Source organism: Heliangelus exortis, chromosome 2 (assembly GCF_036169615.1).
Source record: "Heliangelus exortis chromosome 2, bHelExo1.hap1, whole genome shotgun sequence".
In the NCBI taxonomy this organism is placed as follows: Eukaryota; Metazoa; Chordata; class Aves; order Apodiformes; family Trochilidae; genus Heliangelus; species Heliangelus exortis.
Genome location: NC_092423.1, coordinates 99,737,097 through 99,756,337, shown reverse-complemented (window position 1 = coordinate 99,756,337; position 19,241 = coordinate 99,737,097). Strand labels below are relative to the sequence as shown.

At 36.2% G+C, this 19,241-nt stretch overlaps 1 protein-coding gene and 1 long non-coding RNA gene across 4 annotated transcripts in view; one reads left to right on the top strand and one right to left on the bottom strand.

Annotated features, from left to right (window-relative positions):
* The window catches only part of LOC139793074 (uncharacterized), a 155,354-nt gene that overhangs the window by 39,204 nt on the left and 96,909 nt on the right, over positions 1 to 19,241 (bottom strand). The gene's annotated exons all lie outside the window — the stretch shown is intronic.
* ANKRD12 (ankyrin repeat domain 12) overlaps positions 1 to 19,241 on the top strand; it is a 60,088-nt gene that overhangs the window by 6,606 nt on the left and 34,241 nt on the right. For 2 of the 3 annotated variants that reach the window (XR_011724481.1, XM_071737163.1), the window contains exon 2: positions 12,917 to 13,054. Coding sequence is in view for 1 of the 3 variants with exons in the window: in XM_071737163.1 (XP_071593264.1) it covers positions 12,968 to 13,054 (87 nt within the window). In the remaining 2 variants the exon portion in view is untranslated. Of the gene's footprint in view, positions 1 to 12,916; positions 13,055 to 19,241 lie in introns of those variants that run through there. The other variant, XM_071737164.1, reaches the window with a different exon arrangement.

Sequence of the window (19,241 nt, the reverse complement as noted above, 5' to 3'; positions counted from 1 at the left end):
TTCAGAAATTACCACTTGACTATTGGCAATAGCTGAGAATATCTGAGAGTAAAAATGATATTTTTATCTTGCAGAATCCATTTCAAGGAGAAGAACAATCACTTATTCAACCAATTTGTACCCTTTTCATTCTCTTTGTTTTTTTCCAGTGCTTCCTTGTTGAACAGCTAGCCACATGTAAAAACAATAATGCTAGTATCTTCTATCCATGAAAAGACAAAAGGTTCATCTGAGAGCAGAGGAATGCACTTGAGAATAATACTGACAAACATCCTTTAGATTCATGTTGAATTCTGGTACCAATTGCAGTGCATTACTGGCCCACATGGAGGAATGATGTAGAAATGGCATCTGAGGTTCAGAAAGAGTGTTGTGCCCTGTCACTGTAGCAGCCTTTTCTGTCCAGCTGAAGTGGGAATCATTGTCTGACTTCTGGAAGGCAGGTTTGTCATCTTTTTTGGAAGAGGCAGAGATTTTTGTTTGTTTGTTGCTAATGACAGAAGATAACCCTATTCTTGAACACTCATTACACCTTGCACCTCCCAATTTGGGGCAGGGAGTTTGCATCTATATTCATAAAAAGAAGCTTCAACACAAGCATGTCAGGATCAGGGTGGATTCTCTTCTTTTAAATAGTTCCTAACCATTCTCTGATAAATAGGTCGTCTGGCTACATTATGCAATTTCAACAAACATTCAGTTTTGGTAGTTCAAGCTGTTTAGTTTAAAATTAGCTTTGTCATAAAATATTGATTTAATACTTTGAACACAGCACTCCTCTTGAGTATTACAAGAAAATTACATGTAAAAACAGAGAAACAGCAGTGGTAGAATGATCTCCCCTTTTTGCAAGACAATACTGCCTTAGTGATGAAGTTTTTGCCATTCTTGAACAATCTGGTATACCATTATTGTATCAAATCTCCTGCTGTTTTGTGCTTTTCTAGAAAAAAATAGTATTTTTCCAGTCTTTTTTGAAAATTATTAATTTGTTAAGACTGTGGTGGTGTGAGTTCATTTGGAATGTATGTATCCAGCCCACATGCTTCATTATTAAGCAAGCCCACAGATTTTCAAAAAACTCTGTGAAATAATGTGTAGTTCTGTAATCTTAAAATGGTAGGGCTTCTGTTCTGAATGTTTATCCTGGGAATAAATATCTGTATGATTGAAGTGTAAATCTGAGAGTATCTATTGTAGAAACAGCTCCTTGGCCCTGAATATTTCTTTTACTAAATAACTCTTTCTGTTCAAAAATAAAAGTGAAGAAATACACATTTGATCATTTGATCTTTTTGTTCCTTCAGATAGCTTCTTATTCAGTGCTTCCCCATTGCAGCTGTGTCTCTGAAATCTTGAGATCCCTGTGGCAAAGCACCATCTTCTCCACTCATCTGTGTTCAGGCTTTTTTTTTTTTTTTTTTTAAGTTAAGGAATATGTTCAGTGTCCCAGGTGTTCAAGAGCCAGCTGGGAAAGACTTCATCCTCTTCCTACTTCTTTTGTTTCATACCTTTTCTCAGCACCTTAAAAGGTGTTTGGACGCATTCTCTTGATGTCTTCTTTTGAATGGGGCCTGATGCAGATGGGCTTACTCAGTTTTGAGTCCTTAAGTCTAAATGATTCTTTCAAAGTGTCCCATCCTTTGAAAATGACACTTTTTGGATACTTGGGCTTTAATACTGGTATACTGCTGTGAGATGTTATGGTAGACTTAGAGCCTAGATCACTCATTTTCTCTGTTTCTTCCATGTTCAGTTATCTTTGTGTAAGAACGTTAAAGGTCATTTATAGGTAGCTGGAATCCTTTTGGGTATTTTTCCTCTGTCATTTTCTGAATAATTTTTAGCTTTTATACGCCAAGCAAGATTAGATTGACATAGCAGCTGCAGGATATTTTAACAAAAATCTTAGTTTTTATGTTTATTCAGTGCATTAGCAAGACATAAACAGGAATTAATTCCATATGCGTTTAGAAGTGCGATACCAACAAACTGAAATAATCTGAAGAATAAAGTCTGTAATGTGTTATGACTTGTTACAAGTGTTACAGACATTTCCTTCTCTTTAAGAAGGTGGAAATCAAGGCAAGTTGAAATAGTAGGAATCATGGTATGAGTGACAAATAAGTTCTTTTTTCTCTGTAAGCAAGTGAAGCTACTTGCTGTGTTTCCAATCAGTGGTTCTTCAGAAGTTCACCAAGTTGTCAAATTTTACTCAGCAACAGCAGCAAGTTTCTTCAATTGCTTTGAAATTTTACCTTTGCCAGTAGTAAGGATAATGTGGAAAATTGAAGTCCATGTTTTGTCTTGAGTCCTCAATGTTTAAGTAGGAACATTAAGGCATAAACTAGCTTAAAAGGAATGCTCAGCACATTAATAAATTGCTTGATCCATCTCCGAGGAAGTATAAATAAAATCAGAGTTGTAACATACCCAAAAAGCTCTTTTTTTGGGTCTTCTTTTTCTTTTACTTTTAGAAGCACATCAGTGTCAGTGTGTTGGTTTCAGTCTGACAGGTAGATACTTGAGTTTTAGTTAAAAGTGTGTGAGGTAAAATATGTCCAATACTACTCCAGCAGGAGTTTCAGTCCTTACTTGGCTGGAGTTTATATTAAATGCAGTTGCAAGGAAACATTATAGAAAGAAGTACAGGTTTATTTCTAATGATGAGCTGTGACATAAGAGAGGAGCAATCTATTGCTCAGATACAGCTGTTACTGAAGCATGAGCTATCTGTAATTTGTAAAACAGTAACACCTTTAAAATCAAGTCAATCCGTGTAACAAATCTCAAAGTCATATAGGGGTGTGGTATTTTCAATCAGAGAATATGATTTTGTAAATTACATTTTGGGCCAGCATTTCTTCTTATTCCCCAGTGTACTGCTTGTAAAAATTGGCTGTGTGATTTATAGGTGCCTACAGTTAGTCAAGAATAGTAAGACTTTTATTTTCTGTGGTTTCTTTTACCACTTTTTTCCTGCTCAAGTAGCAAACTCAACCTGATCTATGGAAGGTACTAAGACAGCTGAAAACATCTGACTGAGTACATAGATGAGGGACTTAGGTGACCTCTAGGTGTTCCTTAACCTCAATTATTCTTTGATTCTATGAGCAGTGAAGTTCTTGTGTTCTTTGGTAAGCATGTGTTAGGTAAAAAAGAAAAAAAAAAGCCTTACAAAAACTCAATCAGAAACCTACAGATTCAGTCATAATTAATAGAGCATATTAAAAAAAGGCTGACAAGTCTAGGTGCTGCTATTAGCATGGAAAATGAATTGAAAGGTGTTGTGAAATCTTTGGAACTTGACACTTGAAACCAAGCACAGGTAAACTCGGGCTCTTAAAATAGCAATTTGAAGACTTTCTGGCCAGGAGTCCAAGGTCCTGTATGGTCAAGTGCTACAAAACCCCTGCAAAGTCTCGTTTATTTTCTGTATAGGAAAGAGTTGTATGTCCTCATTTTTTTGCTCTTCCTAGTAGAAATTCCTAGACTATGACATACATTTTTTATTTTGGTAGGAAGTAGTGGTGAGTTCCAGCTGAAGTATTGGAAAATCTGTCTTGCTGTCTGGCTGGTTTTTAGGGACTTCATGCTATCCCCGTGTAGTATAGTCTGGCATGCAATGAGTAGGTACAGAGTATATTAAAAGCCATTCTGGAGATGGTGAGTGGCCAATGCCTGATCCTGTTCTGCCTTTATAAAATGAGGTTCAAATATGTTATTTTTCATATAAGGAATGCACAAATCTTTCTTTAATATGTTTGGATCTCCAGTATCTAAACAGTTCAAATTAAAATGTAGAAATACCACCTGACAGGACAGTTAGTCTAATGGTCTGTTCCATATATTAGCTAGGATCTGAGGATTCTCCAAAAAACACATATCCAAGCCATCTTATGGCATTTAATTCTGAAAGATGTGTTTATGTTAGGTTAATGTTTTTTCTTTGATTTTTAGTGTATCATCTAAAATCTGGTAATGAAAACTGCAGCAGGGGAGGGATAGGGTTCTTTTCCTGAGGTTATGCAAAGGTATAGCAAAGAAAGGAGTGTTGCATATTCTGGCCACAAGTCAACTCAAGTATTGTGCAAATTTTAAAGGATAATTTTAATAGAGAATTCCTCACTTAGGGATCAAAAGTGTTTTGTCGTATTTTATTGTCAAATGCTGTAAAATCTGCCAAATTCGTGATGCACGTCCATGCTGGGTACTACATTTTTATTTAATACCACAAGACTGTTGCCTTAGGCACTGTTAATTTGAGACTCTGTTAGAGCTCAGTTTTTTCATCATACCTCTGACACTGGAATCTGCATGGACTCAACTGTTGTGATTGTTTGTGAAAAGAGCTTGTGAATATTTTCCAAATAAAAATGGTCCTGTCACTTTTCATCTGTAAAAGCCACTGCATGTATCATTCAGGCCCTGTTCTCTTCAATGTACTCAATTGTTGTACTACCTAAAGGCAGTAATATTTAGTAATTTGTTTGCTGATGACAGCTAGAGAGCTGAATTGCAAGTACAATGGGACACCATGGAGTGAAGGGCAAAAAGTCCCTGGCAAATTGTTCTGGTTGTTGTATTTGATGGTATTTTAGTGCATGCCACATACCAGAAGCTATGGTAAAAAATTTGCTCTTAAGTAGTGTAACATACACAAATAGCCTCTTACTTAATCTTTTCTTATCCAGAATGTGTTTTCCTTTAAGGTGGTGAAGGCCAGCATGCTTCTAACCTGTAGCAGGAGGCAGGCTTGTCAGTAGGGGTGTACTTCAGTGTATGTTTAGTCCATTATAGCTGCATTTGTCTAATATGAAGAATCAGCTTCTGGAAAAAATGTATTACAGTATAGATAGCATACTTACTGAGCTTTGACTTCAGCACCTTGGGAGTTAAGTTGCTTAGTAATCCTGCCTATCAGGCTGATTTCTGAGGTGTTGGATTCCACCTGCACCATTGCATGGTTGTTAAATATTTTGGAGGAAGGTGTTGGCTTGGTTTTTTGCTGTTTTTTTTTGTCTTTTTTTGTTTGTTTGTTTTCTGATTCATATAACTTTGTTTATATACAGCTTTGCATCAGAAACCTAGGAATATTTTTGCTAAATCAGGCCTTTAATACCTCTCTCATTGTCTGTGTTTCTACCTTCCCTTCCCTGAATGTATTGACTCTTAGGTCATCTGATGTTACGTAAATTGTAAGTATTTCACAGTATGCCTTTATGTGAAATTAAAACTTTCATCTGGACAATGTTCTTTCATGTGCTTTGTTTTGGGATCTGAACCTTCTCTATTATTGCAAAGAAACAAAGTGGGATAGGAATGGGAGGTGTAACTAGCTAGCTAGCTATGTGAAGAAAAGAGACAAAATGGGTGGATGGGAAGAGGCAGAAAAGGATAAGGTGAGTGGAACCAACAGTACATTGTGTCTGGGTCTGAAGTTCCCCTTCAGGCACTTTCTTAAAGTGGATCTGACCCCCAACGTTTTTTTTTTTGTACCTTTCCTCCCCCATCTTTTTTGTGGCTTTTTCCAGTATCATAACTGTCTCCTGACAACACTGCTCAAATGATGCTTCTGCCTCTGTATTTACTAGTTCTGAGTTGAAGTCTACTGACAATAAAGCTGATGGAGCTCAGTAGGTTTGAAACACTGAACTATGCACCACTTCCCTCCGTAATTTCAGAAGGGTATAGGATTCCTTAGTCCAACTCTTCTTTTAGTGGCAAATAAAAATATGTTACATGCCCCAGGTAACATCCCATCCTTTACCTTCATTTTGATATTCACATGAGACAGCAGTGTTTAAGACTTCATTTCTGAAAGTATGTCTGTCCAAGGAGCTGGTGGAAAACTGACCACAGTAGTAAGCTTGTCATTCTCCATAAAAACTAAAAGTTGATGCAATGCCTGTGCTTTTTTACAGAGCCACAGGAATGGCAAGGTTTAAGAATTTTTATTATATTCCATGGTCTGAGGAAAAAAATTGTTTATCGTGGAGTCTCCTGTGGTTTCCTTCCAAGAACAATCCCTTCTTACCTGTCTTCTCAAGTTTCTCACTCTGCTGCTTGCTTGTCAGTGTCATATTCTCTCATACAACTAATCTGAAACTCTAGTCCTCATTTGGCATACTTCTGTGTGGGAAATACCAGGTAAAAAGATGGCTGTTCCTTTCATACACATGGTGTTTAACTTTCGAAGTCAGCCAGCTCTATTCTACTGGACTTTCTTACCCTTCTACTTCATCTTTTACCTTTGCATACTCAGGCCTGAATGGTCTCTTCCTCAATCCCACCTCCTCATTTTGTGCCTCTTAGCACCTCCACAGCCCCTAACTAAATATATATAAAAATGTATATTTATATACAACTCAAATAATCCTGTATTCCATCTCAAGCCCTTTTGACTTTCTAGACACTGTAGATGAAAAGCTTGATGCTGATCTCATAACATTGCAGTCTGACCAAGAATGTTACATTGGGCAGGTTTATGGTTGAGTAGCTATCTGTATAGAGGCTCTAACCTCTGTAAGAAGCAAAAAATTGACTGCTCATACCCTATTGTGTTTCATGTGTCTAGAAATGCTAGAATTTGCTAACCTCACTTTTGGAAAGAAATCACTTCTGTATGTTGTTGGCTGAAGGATGCCTCTAGTTGTGAAAGAAAATATTTTAATTTGCACTTTCCTGACAACCTAAATAGTGCTAAAACTTAGTTCAACAATGCCTCTTTTGCTAATATCTTTTTTCTTAAACTCTGCTCCTTACGATATTTAAAAAGCCCAATTTTCTGTGCATTTTAGTCCTTTGTACTATATCTGTTCCCTTTCTCCCAGTGCATTCACTTCAGCTGCCTTTGACACTGCCACCAGAACATAGATAACATTTGGTGTGGCTAGGCAGGAGCTACCTACATACTTTTTAATTAGCCAGTGTGTACATATGGGTTGGCCAGCTGGCTTTCTCTGAACAGAATATGTAATGTTGGCTTTTGCCTGCCTCTCTCTCATTTCAGCTGTTCTTAGATGTCTCTCTTCCATACTCATCCATCTTTTTTTTTTTCCTTTTTTCTTTTCCTGTCCATTATAGACTCTTAACAGCTTTGAGATCTAGTTCATACCAGTCATTTCTAAATAACCTTGGAAGAGACAAAGTCTTGGAGGTGAGAGGGAGGAGATATTAAGAGAAAATCGACATCAGTGTCTTAATTTGAATCATGAATACAACTTTAGAATGACTCTCTCCTTCTCTCTCCTTGTCATTTAGTTTGCTCTGTGGCTTCTGAGCTTCAGTTCTTCCTGCTTTAAGCCAAGGGATGTGTTCAGGAATGTGCTCTAACATTTTATGTGTGTTCAGTACACTGGACTGTGCTAGCACTAGTCCAAAGCAAAGCTGCCAAATGTGACTACTGCAAATTCTGAATTTTCGTTACCAGCTGTTTTGCCCTACAGTACTTACTGTGAATGTATATTGTAGCTTTAGCTGTCATTTTCATAAGTTTAATTTTAGCAAAACATTCTGAAGCACTTCTGTCAAATATTTATAGCAATTTTGTAGAGTTGATTGACTGCTTCCCTTTTTGGAGTAAATCCTGTAGGAAGAGAGGCATATTTATTGTTCTTTTGTTTGTCGTTTTTTTCTTCTGAAGATGAAATCAGATATGGGAAATGCAGAAGAACAAAGGTAGTTGAGAAGGTTGCCTTGTGCTAGATCCTCAGCTTTTTCAATTCAAGTGTATTCTAGAGCTCAAGGGTAAATGCAGTGTCTTTGAAATTAGCCCATCTGTTACTAATATTCTTGCAGAAGTTCAGTCTTGTGCCCCCTGGCTTGCTATAAAAAATCAGCTAATCTTCAAGATAACTGTACAACAGGGCTACCAAAGTAAACCTTCCCTAAACGTTGTGTAACTTCTTGCTGTATGTCTTGTGGGGAAGAAGTGCAGGAGCAAGAGGGTGAGCATACATTGTAAACCAGAGAGGAAACAGGTAGTTCTGTGAGCACCTGAACTGGTGATGCTTAATTTCTCATACAATTATGTCTTATGGCTGATTGACTTCGGTAACATGGAGGTCTCATGGGAAGCTTCCTCTGTGACTAGGGGAAAAGAAGGGAAGTGGTTTATAAAGGCCACCTTATGTGGAGTTCTTACATGCAATACTGCATGAAGCTCATTTTAAAATTTTTCTTCTGGGAAATCAGGGTAAGATTATTATTAATATTAACTATTATCCTCCAGCCACTGCCTTTTCCCATGCGATTTGTGAGGGCTTAATTTGAAAACTCTCCTCTGCTGTCAAATTTAAAGAAAATCTGTCTACTGGCTTGAAAATAGTCAGTGGATGATGTGTATGCATGAAACAAACCTGGGGGCCTCAGTTCTCAGGAGGCTGAAGGCAAGAACTTGTATAAAGGGAGTGAGCAACAGTGACAACAGTGCTGTTGGAGTACTGCATCAATTACCTGGAGTTTTTTCACTTAGGTGAGGGCCTGCCCTTTACTGGAAGGCAAGATGTAAAGTTATATAAATTAATACAGTAACTTCTTTGAATTAGAAAGTTATTAAATGCTTCATTTTCTGTTTCTAGTTATATCTTAAATTCTAGTGGTTAGTGAGGGGTGTTTCGTTTTTGAGGTGAGGTTTTTCTGATGAAATAATCCTAGTTTTTAATATCTTGTCCTGTAGAGCTGGAGAACTTGAAAGAGAAAATAGAATTTTTCAGTTCCCTTAGGTGAAAAAAGATTGAAACAAACGTTTAACAGCATTTCAAGTAACAGGATATTGGTAACTGTTAATATATGTGAAGGAAAGACTTCCAAATATAGAATCAGAATATCTGATTTTGTTACAAACAGAAAAGTTTCCTTAGTAGGAAGCAGAATCTGTGTTTTACTGAAAAGTATGAAATAGATTAGTTTGTTACTGAAAAAGAAGTTGTGTCTGTCAGATGGAAAGTGATAGCAACTGGTTGTTGTGACAGAGGAGAGTAATTTGAATGGGGAACATTTAATTTTTAATTTAGGCTTCCGGTGGTATGAAATATGCCATCAGGACTGTGTGATAAACCAGCAGTTACATTATGAAACAGCCCTGAAGGAAACTTGAAGCAGAGAGATCTAGGTTTTCCTGGAAAAACCTTCTAATGTTCTGCATTTTGACTTTGAATGCAAATGTTTGTTGCCTGTGTAAAGAACATGAGCTGAAATGGCACTGACAAATGGAAATAAAGCTGAAACATCAGTAAAATCACTTCTGCACATCACAATTTTATAGTAACATACACCAGGTGTTGGGTTGAATAGTTTGCTTACATTTCTGGACCATAGTGAGATCTCATGAAATAAAAAAAATCTAACCGTTTATGAAAAGTGGTTTTTTGTTTTTTTTTTTTTCTTCTTTTTCCCCCCCATAAGTAGCAACCTCATACATAAAACATTTCATGGAAATACTGCAGTAGTATGGTTTGCTTCAATAATCCAGTATGCAATACTCAGTTTTAATGATCTCCCAAAGTAGTCTTCTCTTCAAAACATAATAGGCTTGGGGTCAAGAACTGAATGAATTCAGACTTATTTTTTACCATGTAACAAAGAAAATTGAAACACCCTATGCTTTCTGATTTTACTTATGTTTGTATATTATTTGTGCTAAGTGTACTCTTTAAAAATACCTTAAATTTATTTTTAAAGTGTTTTTATCAACCTCTTGCACCTGCATGATACCTATAGATTGAATTCTTTTAGTCTGCAATCCTTTAACTTTCTGGTAAGTAAGACTTGAGAACATCTGTGCCTTTTGTGGAGGAACTCTGGTTCAGTCATTATGGTTTAGTCCCTAAAGGTGAGAAAAATAAAAGGAATGGAGCCAAGCCTAAGCTAATAAATTTTGCTAAGCTCACAAAGTAGAGCTCCTTCTTGTCAATAGCAAATGGTTATAGGGAATGACCTATCAAACCAGGAAAAAAAGCAAAGCAGGAATGGCAATATTTTCAGTGAGCAAAGTAGCAAAAAAAAAAAAAAAAAAAAAAAAAAAAAAAAAAAAAAAAAAAGGCAATGAAAGGTCATCATATGCAGAGAAATATTTTGATTAAAATAAAGATAACGTTCACATGTTAATGTGTTCCAAGTAGTAATCATAATGATGTACAGAAGAGATATTGTTGCAAACAAAACTTAAAGAGAGGGTTTGAGAAGCTTACTGAGCAAAAGCAAGTTAATGACTGGTATCTTTTTAAACCCATGAAAATAGTTATTTGCTGCTGTGGTAATACTTTGTCTATGGTGTAATCAGAACAGTAGTCATTGTCAGTGAAGATACTAACTTGTTGCTTCTTTTAGGATTAAGAAATGTTTTTGTAAAATACAGGAAGCTCACTCTAGAGTGTTCTCCATTGCGCCAGCAACCTTTTTTTGTTTTTGCAACTGTTACAAAAAGCAAATAGAAGAAAAGGCAAATAACCGTGTGCTTTGAAGTCCATTAAAAATACAAGTTTACTCTGTATCAGTAGGAATGCATAAATCCTATTGATACCACATAAATTAAGAGAATTAATCCTTCTTTTGTCTTGGGTAGAACAGGTGGAATTTCACAATATTGTACCATAGTAGAGACAGATTCAGGTTATTTTATGTGAGAAAGTTTGTAATTAAGCTTTTCCAGTTTTTCATCTGTTTGCGGTTTAGGTGTTGGGTTTTTTTAAATAAGAAAAATCAGTTGTGGTGGAAAGGGAGGAAAAGAGCAGATATTAATGCAGCATTACAGAATTTTCTGACTTAAGGACGGAGGTTTTTGAACTTTCTGAACTTTCCTTCTCCTTGTTCTTTCCCTCCTATTCTGGAAGAATGTGAAAGATGTTGCTTTGCTGTATACAACAGTGTTAATCTTAGCCAAGTATTCTGCAAGGGAATTTCCCATAATTTAGGTCTTGTGGGGGGTGGATGGGTGAGTGGGCTGTAGAAATTCTTTTGATGAGTGGGTGGGGTGTAGAAATTGTTTTGTAATATGACAGTTTTGTGTGTCGGGTATAGTGTGCAAAACAGTTTTCTTAAAGTTATCTGCCAGAGAGAAAGTACCAATTTCTGTTGTCAGTTACCTGTATCAAACCAAAACAGTGGCCCTGGTTCTCTAACAGCAACAAATTTGCTATGTGATTGATCCCAAAATATTAACTGTAAAGCAACAATAGAAATGTCACATCTGAAACAACATTTAGCTGAGATACAATATTACTAAAAGATTCACAAAGGGTGTGATCTTATCAGTTCAGAAAGACCAAAAAACATCACCCCCTTCAAAGTGATAGGATAGTAAATGCAATTTTGCTTTTCATGTGATCTCTCCCCTCAGGCCCTCAAACAGGAGTGGCTCTTCATTCTGTAGAAAAGGCAAGTGAGGTGAATGAGTGAATTCAGCAAACTACTTCAGTGGGATTTGTGATTATGACACTATTCCTGCTATAAGCCCTGTTGCAGTGTTAGATGTCTTGGGTTTCATCCTCAGCTGGAATTGTTCTCTGAGTTGGCTAAGCCACAAATCTCTTAATATACTTCGGGATTTATGAGGAGTGGTCTGTAGTGGCCTAACAACACTTTTTCCTTTTAACAAGCCTGAGCAGAGTGAATGAGAATCTTCAGTGCATCTTTGGAGACATAATGGTGAAGTCCTACAAGCTTCTCCAAGTCAAATGAGAGCTCTTGGTACAGAATTAAGTTAGCTTTCTAATATTATCTGCCATGCTTTCTTCCGTGGTCTTGTACATCCACACTGTAGTGAGCTGAGTTTGTACTTCTGATTCCTGTCTCATTTTAGCTCCTGTCTTGGCAGTTGCCTGAACCGTAGACTATGGAGAGAAGCATTTCTTCTTGATTATTTGTTATTCAGAATTGTTACTGTTTGCAGTCTTTTGTTACTAAAATCACTTACCATAGTATTTCATGCTTTGCATAGTAACAATGCCTGTGTGCTGGCAATGTGTTTTGGCCTGTTTGTATTAATTTTTTTCTTTGTAGTTAAGAACTTTGCAGGTGTTCACAAGATGCTAAACAAATAATGCTAAAAACCACTGCCAGCAATACAGTTTAGTGCTGAAAGTGAAGAGCACCCTTCTGCTATGCTCCTGATACAAGCTTTTAGGACAACCTGACTTGACGGATTGACCGATGATCTTAAAGGTCTTTTCCAGCCTCTGTGATTCTGTGTATTAAAAATACTTTGCTTCTCTTGAAGTGAAAAAGTAGAATCAAAACTAACATGGAAGAACCAAAATTCCATTATGTGATTGTAATGGTACTTATTTGATGTGCTCTGGAATGAAACACCACAGAGCTCTTAAGGCTTTATATAGGTACATATACCAAGAGCTTAGGTAATTTTCCAGACGGTGCAAATTAAGGTCTTTAGTTCCAGCTCTAAGCTTTAGAAGATTTTTCTTCTAATGCATATCTCTTGCACCAACAAAGAGCATAGCAAATCACAAGATTAAACCTTTTTTCCGTAATATTTTGGATGCAGTATTCCCATTTCTCAGTTTAGAAAGCTTCATTTCTCCTCATACTTGCTAGAAATTATTTTGTGCATCCTCCCAGTATTATGACCTATAAAATTGAGATATCGAACCAATAAGCCATCAAACACCTTAAAGTGTTAAATCTGCCAAAGGGGGAAGTTAGGAGCATGGGGGAGTTCATCAGCTGAGCTGGTGGTTTTCTGGTGTTTCTGTCCCCAGTAGAAGCTGTTCTGTTGAGTTTCCACCCCAAATTTTGAGTGGCAGATAAGTGGGATGCCTGAAGTCAAATGTCATTATCAGTCATCTTTTTGGGGATATTACTTGGCTCTGCTACCATCTGTAGTAACAACATTTGTCCTAAAATTCCCCTGTACTGTGTATATTTACATAATGTTTTTTGTTTCATTGTTTTTCAGACACACAATGAACCCACTGATACAATATACAGCTAGCTAAACAGCTATAAAATGCCCAAATTTGGGTCTACAAAAACAGTTCAAGTTGAAAATTCTGACAGCAATAGCACCATGGTGGAAAAAACAACTGCAAGAAAGGTAACAAAATTACATTCATGTCTATTTAATTTCAGTGAAATGAATAATGTGTGTTCTGTCATTACTTTTGTTACTGTAATAAATATAAATCTGTATTCTGATCTCTTGAGTAAAGAAAAAACCCTAATGCTTTACATGGCTTTAACTGTAAATTAAACCAGGGAACAAAATTTATGCCTTTTATTGTAAATTGCAACTTAATTCAAAAGGAAACTGGACATAGATTTACTTGGTGTAAATTAATGCATAGTTTCTGTATCTTACCTCACGTTAAGTCTTTATACACTCACAAGAAAAATTATTCATATTTTATTTAATTTTACAGCGTCTCACTCTCTGTTACAAGCACATGAAATACTTGTAAAGGCCTGTGACCAGAGTACAGTCCAGGAAACAGACATAAGTTTCTTACATTCCTTTGTAACACAGGAACTTGTTCCCTCTGTTAGGAGGACTTCAAAGCCAAACGCTGCAGGAAGGTTAAGAAGAACTCCTGTACAAGGGGGTCAGTTTCAAAAACTGTACAATCCATTTTTTGAGTGTTGGAGAATGAAGGAGAATGCCTGCAACTCCAGCAATACTGAGGGGTGGTTTGTTGTTTATAAATGTGAAGCATCCCATAATTTTCAAACTTGTGGCATGAGGTTGCAAATAACCCAGTTCTCCATTTCATCTCCTTAATACAATTGTACCACAAACAAATTTATTTGTAGCACTAGTGAATAACAAAAGATCAAATAATATTCTTTACTGTGAATGATGAGTTGTATATTGCCCTAAGGAGAGAGAATCCATTTATGTCCCAAATTATGTTTTAAACTGTGTTTTCTTGAAAAGGAAATTGTGTGTAGTCACCCTGTTTTGTTGAAGTCTGTATTCTCTGTAAGACCACCTAATGAATGGATATAAGACAGTGACAGATGAAAAAGTAGGAAAAGATGTGAATATGCACCATATGTTTCAAACTATTTCTCATCTGGAAACATTCATAGAAAACATTAGTTTTAGTTTCTTCCCAGTTTGTGTTATGGATTGTAGTGGTGGCAAAGGTAATATGATAAGAAGAGGAAGATAACAGAGTAGAATGGGAAAAGGAAATTGCCTTACTAGTAAAGGAATGAACCAATGTTGAGGTGAGGTTTTTTGTTGTTTTGTTCTGGTTCTTGTCTGGGATACACTCAAGTTAGCTGAAGTGTCATTTAACACTGGGAATAATGGAGGGAAGCTCTGAGGCCTACAAAGTAGCAGGACCATGAAGGCTATTGCAATGAAATTTAGTATTTTTCATTTATACACTTGTAAATAAGCTACATTTTGTGAAGATTTTAGGTTACTTATTTAAAAATATATTTTAGCTTTTTGAAGTCTTGTTGAACTTCACTATTTCTTAAAAACACTTGGCACAGGAAAATCTTGAGAACAGCTGCTCATGCTAGGAAAACTGTCTTAAGTAATTTTTTTCAGCTTTATTTGTGATTTTTAATTAAAAAAATCTAGAACACTTGAGCTTAAAATTAATTTCTATTTTTTGTGCACTTGCATCAAAGAAAAAATAGTGGGTTCGCTAGAATGTCTCAGTTTTTTAGTTTTTCTTTTCTCTGTTTCTCTGATAAAGGTGTGGCTTGAATTACTTGGAATGCATTTGTTTATAGGTTTGAATATACAGAAATAGATTATCGTATTTTAAAATGCATATTAATTTCTTCTTTTGCATAAAAATTGTCTTGCAATCTGAGTTTAATAAACAAAAAATCAGTTACTTCTGAGACCTCTTTCCTTCCTCCACTCTCCACCTCTGACTCTCCCTGTTGCTTGTTGCCATAGCAGAAAAATGGTGGTAGTTTCTATAGTGCCTGTCGACATTGCCACTGGCAAAGGAACTTCCTTAGCAGTGATCCTTCTGCCCATTTCAGTATTTAGTGGTTATTTTTTACCCTTTCTTCTCCATTAATCTCCTGCCTCTGGCTCCCATAATATGTTCCCTTTCTGGGAAAGGCTGCTGAGCCATGTAACCCACGTACACTGCAGTCTCTGCAAAGTTAATCTTCTGAAGGAGGTATATGTAGTTTTCACCAGGAGAAGATTCAGAATCATTGTGGTTGGAAAAGACCTCTAAGCTCACAGAGTCCAACCATTAACCCAGAAAAAAACCACCATGCCCCCTAGAGCATGTCCTGAAGTGCCACATCTACATGGTTTTTGAATACCTCCAGGGATGGTGACTCTGCCACCTCCCTAGGCAGTCTGTTCCAGTGCCTGCCTACTCCTTCAGTAAATAAATTCTAACTAATATCTAGTATAAACATCCTCTGGCACAATTTCAGGCCATTTCCATATGAAAATATTAATAACTTTTTCCAGGCAACAGTGAGCTTGGTATCATTTATTTAACCACCAGGAAACACAACAGATTTTGATTTAATGTAGAAAGGCGTAAATGAACATTCTATTTTTAAGGGTTACATAAAACCCACTCATTGCCATATCAGTTTGGGTGAAGGTTTGTCCTTATCTGCCCCCTCTAACAAGGAGATGCTTGTCATTGGGACTTCACCAGTACAGGAATTAGAAGCATGGACCAATGTTCTAGGTTCAGATTCTACCTCGCCTGGTATTTGAGATGAAGGGACCAGTGAAGGCAGAGTTATTTAGGATGTTAAAATCCAGGGGAGGATGGAAGTCTAATCAAGGACATAGCTATGGGAACACACTACTGGGCTGATTAGATTGATACCAAACAGTAAACTGATAAAGTGTGAGCACTGTTACATTCAGTCTTGTTTGTTATCCACCTTAGCACAATGTGTAATATAGTTTGGTTGCTTTTGTAATATTTTGAGAAAATGAAATGTGTGGTTAAGATGTTAAATAGCCACATAGCAGTCACACAAACAATTTTTTCAATGTAGGAGCAAGTAATTGTCAGCAGTGTTTAGCTGGCCCATGAATAATCTGCAATCTTTTCCCCTGAATTAGAAAAAGCAGACAAAATATTGCTAAAGTGTAATAATTTTAATTCAGCCTATAAAATTATTTACAATTCAACTGTCAATATGGTAAGAGTAAATTTGAGTTTGAGCAACATAAAATCATGAAGGCAAATCTGTATTAAACACAGATATAAAACTCTGAAGATTGACCAGACCAAATCAACGGTGATCGTTTTAAATTAAGTATCTTCAGGAAATAGAGAAAATTTCTGTAAAGCAAATAAGGATTTTTCTCAGTATGTAAATATTTGGAACCATGAATTTTAAAGTAGTCATTGAAGCATTAGAACTTTTTGTGAAAAAGTTAAAGATTTATTAGCCTAATGCAGTTGATGTAAAGTAATGATGCTGTAGGTGAAAGGGATACTAAAGAAAAATTTTTGCTTTAGTGGCATTTTGATATGGAAGTGTCTTGATTAATCTGGAAAGTACTTGTTGTCCACAGTCTTCTCCAGTGTTACACAACCAGTGAGAGTCAGCCACTCACTGTGCTATCAGATGCCTGTGTCTTAGTACCATGCAAAAACACTGAGTTCTTCACCATTAAGGTAATTGCAGTGGTCCTTAGCACAAAACATGATTTTCACATAACTTCGGCTCTTTGTTGTTTGTTTGTTTGTTCTTCCTGTAGGAAAGTACAGTCAAACCACTTCTGAACTTTGCTATGTAAACTTGCTTTTACTTGTAAGATTGAAGCAGCTTTGTCTTTGAACTACTCATGGAGTTTAATCTCTATGGTTGTAGATGAACAGAAGATGATAATTATTGGTGTTCCCTTATATGTTCAGAGATACACTGTAAGCAGAGAAGGCCTAATGTGAAATAATGTTCATACAAACCAGTGCACCTTACAAGTGAAGATTAATATAAAAGGACACTAGTCTCTAAAAAGTTCCCTATTCTTTTTTAATGACCTAAATATGTGATATAATGGTTAATATATTAAGATAAAAGAAAAAGCACTTCCAGGATTTGTTTTTCCTTTCACAGGAGATAAAATGTTTACCTCTTACTGGTTGTGCACTCCTAGCTGTTGCCAGAGGAATACAGTAAGCTATTGTTATGAGACTTAATCTTTCATGTTCAGTGGAAGTTAATGCTTATTATGCTTTTCTACCAACCAGTAAGTAGCTGTGTGGAACAGCTAAGTGAATTAGCTATGTGTTCAGATCTTCTAAAAGCTTAGAAAAATCATTAGGAATAACCTTCCTGTCAATTAGCTGAGTTTATATCATACATGCTTTAGAGTATGTGGTTTTTTAATTTGAGTTACCTTGGGAGCATAAAATAAATTCAAAAATTGTAAGAGTGTGTATAGCAGATAGACCGTTTGGTGTTTTCGTGAGATCTTTTATAAAGATAAGACCATAATGAAAATTTATCTGAATTGATACTTTTGAACTTATGTGACCAAAGCTCAGGAAATAAATGATAGGTATGTAGTCCAAAGGAGATAAGCTTATGGGGCGTGTAGGAATTAACTCTCTTCTTAAAAGCATCCATCAGCTGTGCCCAAAGACATTTTAATACCATGCAGAACATGTTTCAGGATGTAATTATCTTTGGTGGACAGAAAAAGAATGCATATTCTCCCAGGGTTTAGCACATCTGCTAGATTACATGGCACTCTGTTGTCTCCTTTGGTGTGTTGTCACTGATTGTAGTGGTATCAGACAATAGAGCTGGAATGGGATATCAAGAGATTGTCCAGGCAGCTGTTTGTGAGCCTTCTGAGATGGTTTCTGTTGAACAGATTAAAAACATCTTCCTCATCACAGCTCACTAATATGGTTTTGTTGACAGAGAAAATTCTTCCTTGTTAACTGCATCCTCCAGTGAGGCATGCATTAAGTGGTGAGATGTGCAGATCCAGTTCATCCATTTGCCCCAGAGTAGAATAAGCTATACTCTCTTCTTGACAGATGTTTCCCAGACCTTTTTTTTAAAGTCTTGACTGAGAGGAATTCCAGTCTCTTTGGGCAGTTTATTCTGATAATTATGCTGAGTGGCATAGAGTTAGATACTTAGTAGAAGGATAAATAAACTTTGCTTGTCTCCCATATCAGTCAAAAGCCACTAAGTGTTCTCTGAGTGTGGTGGACATAGAAAGTATGGAATGTCTTTCTCTTTGCAGCAATAGTTTATGTATCATAATAATGTTCAGTCTTGGTTTTCATTTGATTAGCAGTTTTCACTTTTGCCTTCCTTTAAGTTAAGTTGAATCCAAGAGGCTATTAGGAGTTTTGTGGCTTTTAATATGGGGTCTTGTGATTGTAAAGTTAATAATTTTTATCGGTTTGTAGAACCTTGGTTTTATCCTGGCTTTTCTCATTTTGTTTTGTGTTTAGACTGTTTCTCAAATTTACTGTTCATTTTACTTTCCCTTTACCAGTCCTCTTCTGTTTGTGGTGATATCTGTTTACCTAATTGCACCTCTGTTTCAGCACTGACACTGAAATTAAATAGCATTGATTTTGTACATCCAACACTCTGTTCATTGCATCTTTTGGGTTGGAAAGTTCACCATTGGTGGTGGCTAAATGTTTATTTCCAGGATAGATAAGGAACAAAATACTCTCATTTGTCAGAGTCTGTAGCCTGTTATTTCACTTTCAATGTATCTTTATTTACCTGAAAGTATGCATTTTGAACTCTCTTAGTAGATGATCACAAAATTAATAATCAGTGGCTATAAAAAGAGTGCATCATAATATTTAACATAGTGCATATATACAGTTAAAGAAGCCTAAGGGTGTTATGTTATTTGAGCAGCTGCTGTCTTTCTAAGCAATTACCAATGTATTTTACTGTTTAATATAAAGAAGTGATTCTTTTTAAGGATTCCCATCTGCAAAAGTTTGCCTTCACAGAACAAGTTGAAATTAATGTTTCCTGCTTATGAATTTTGAATTCTTTTCAATTGAACTTTGCTATTCCATGGTACCTAACAGAAGATAATAGCCTAAGTAAAGAAATGAAATTTTAATTCTGCTTTATCATATTGTGGGATATTTACATACATACATATGAGAAGTATTTGGGTTGTTTGCTACAAGGGGTAAGAAGAAGGAAGTAGGAAACGTGTAATGGAAGAGATCAGAATGGGTTTCATGGTGTTTGAATCTGCTGTTGTCACCTTCTAGATGTGTTTGCAAATCATCAGTTGCAACTGATTCTTTTTACTTCAGGAAATCTGA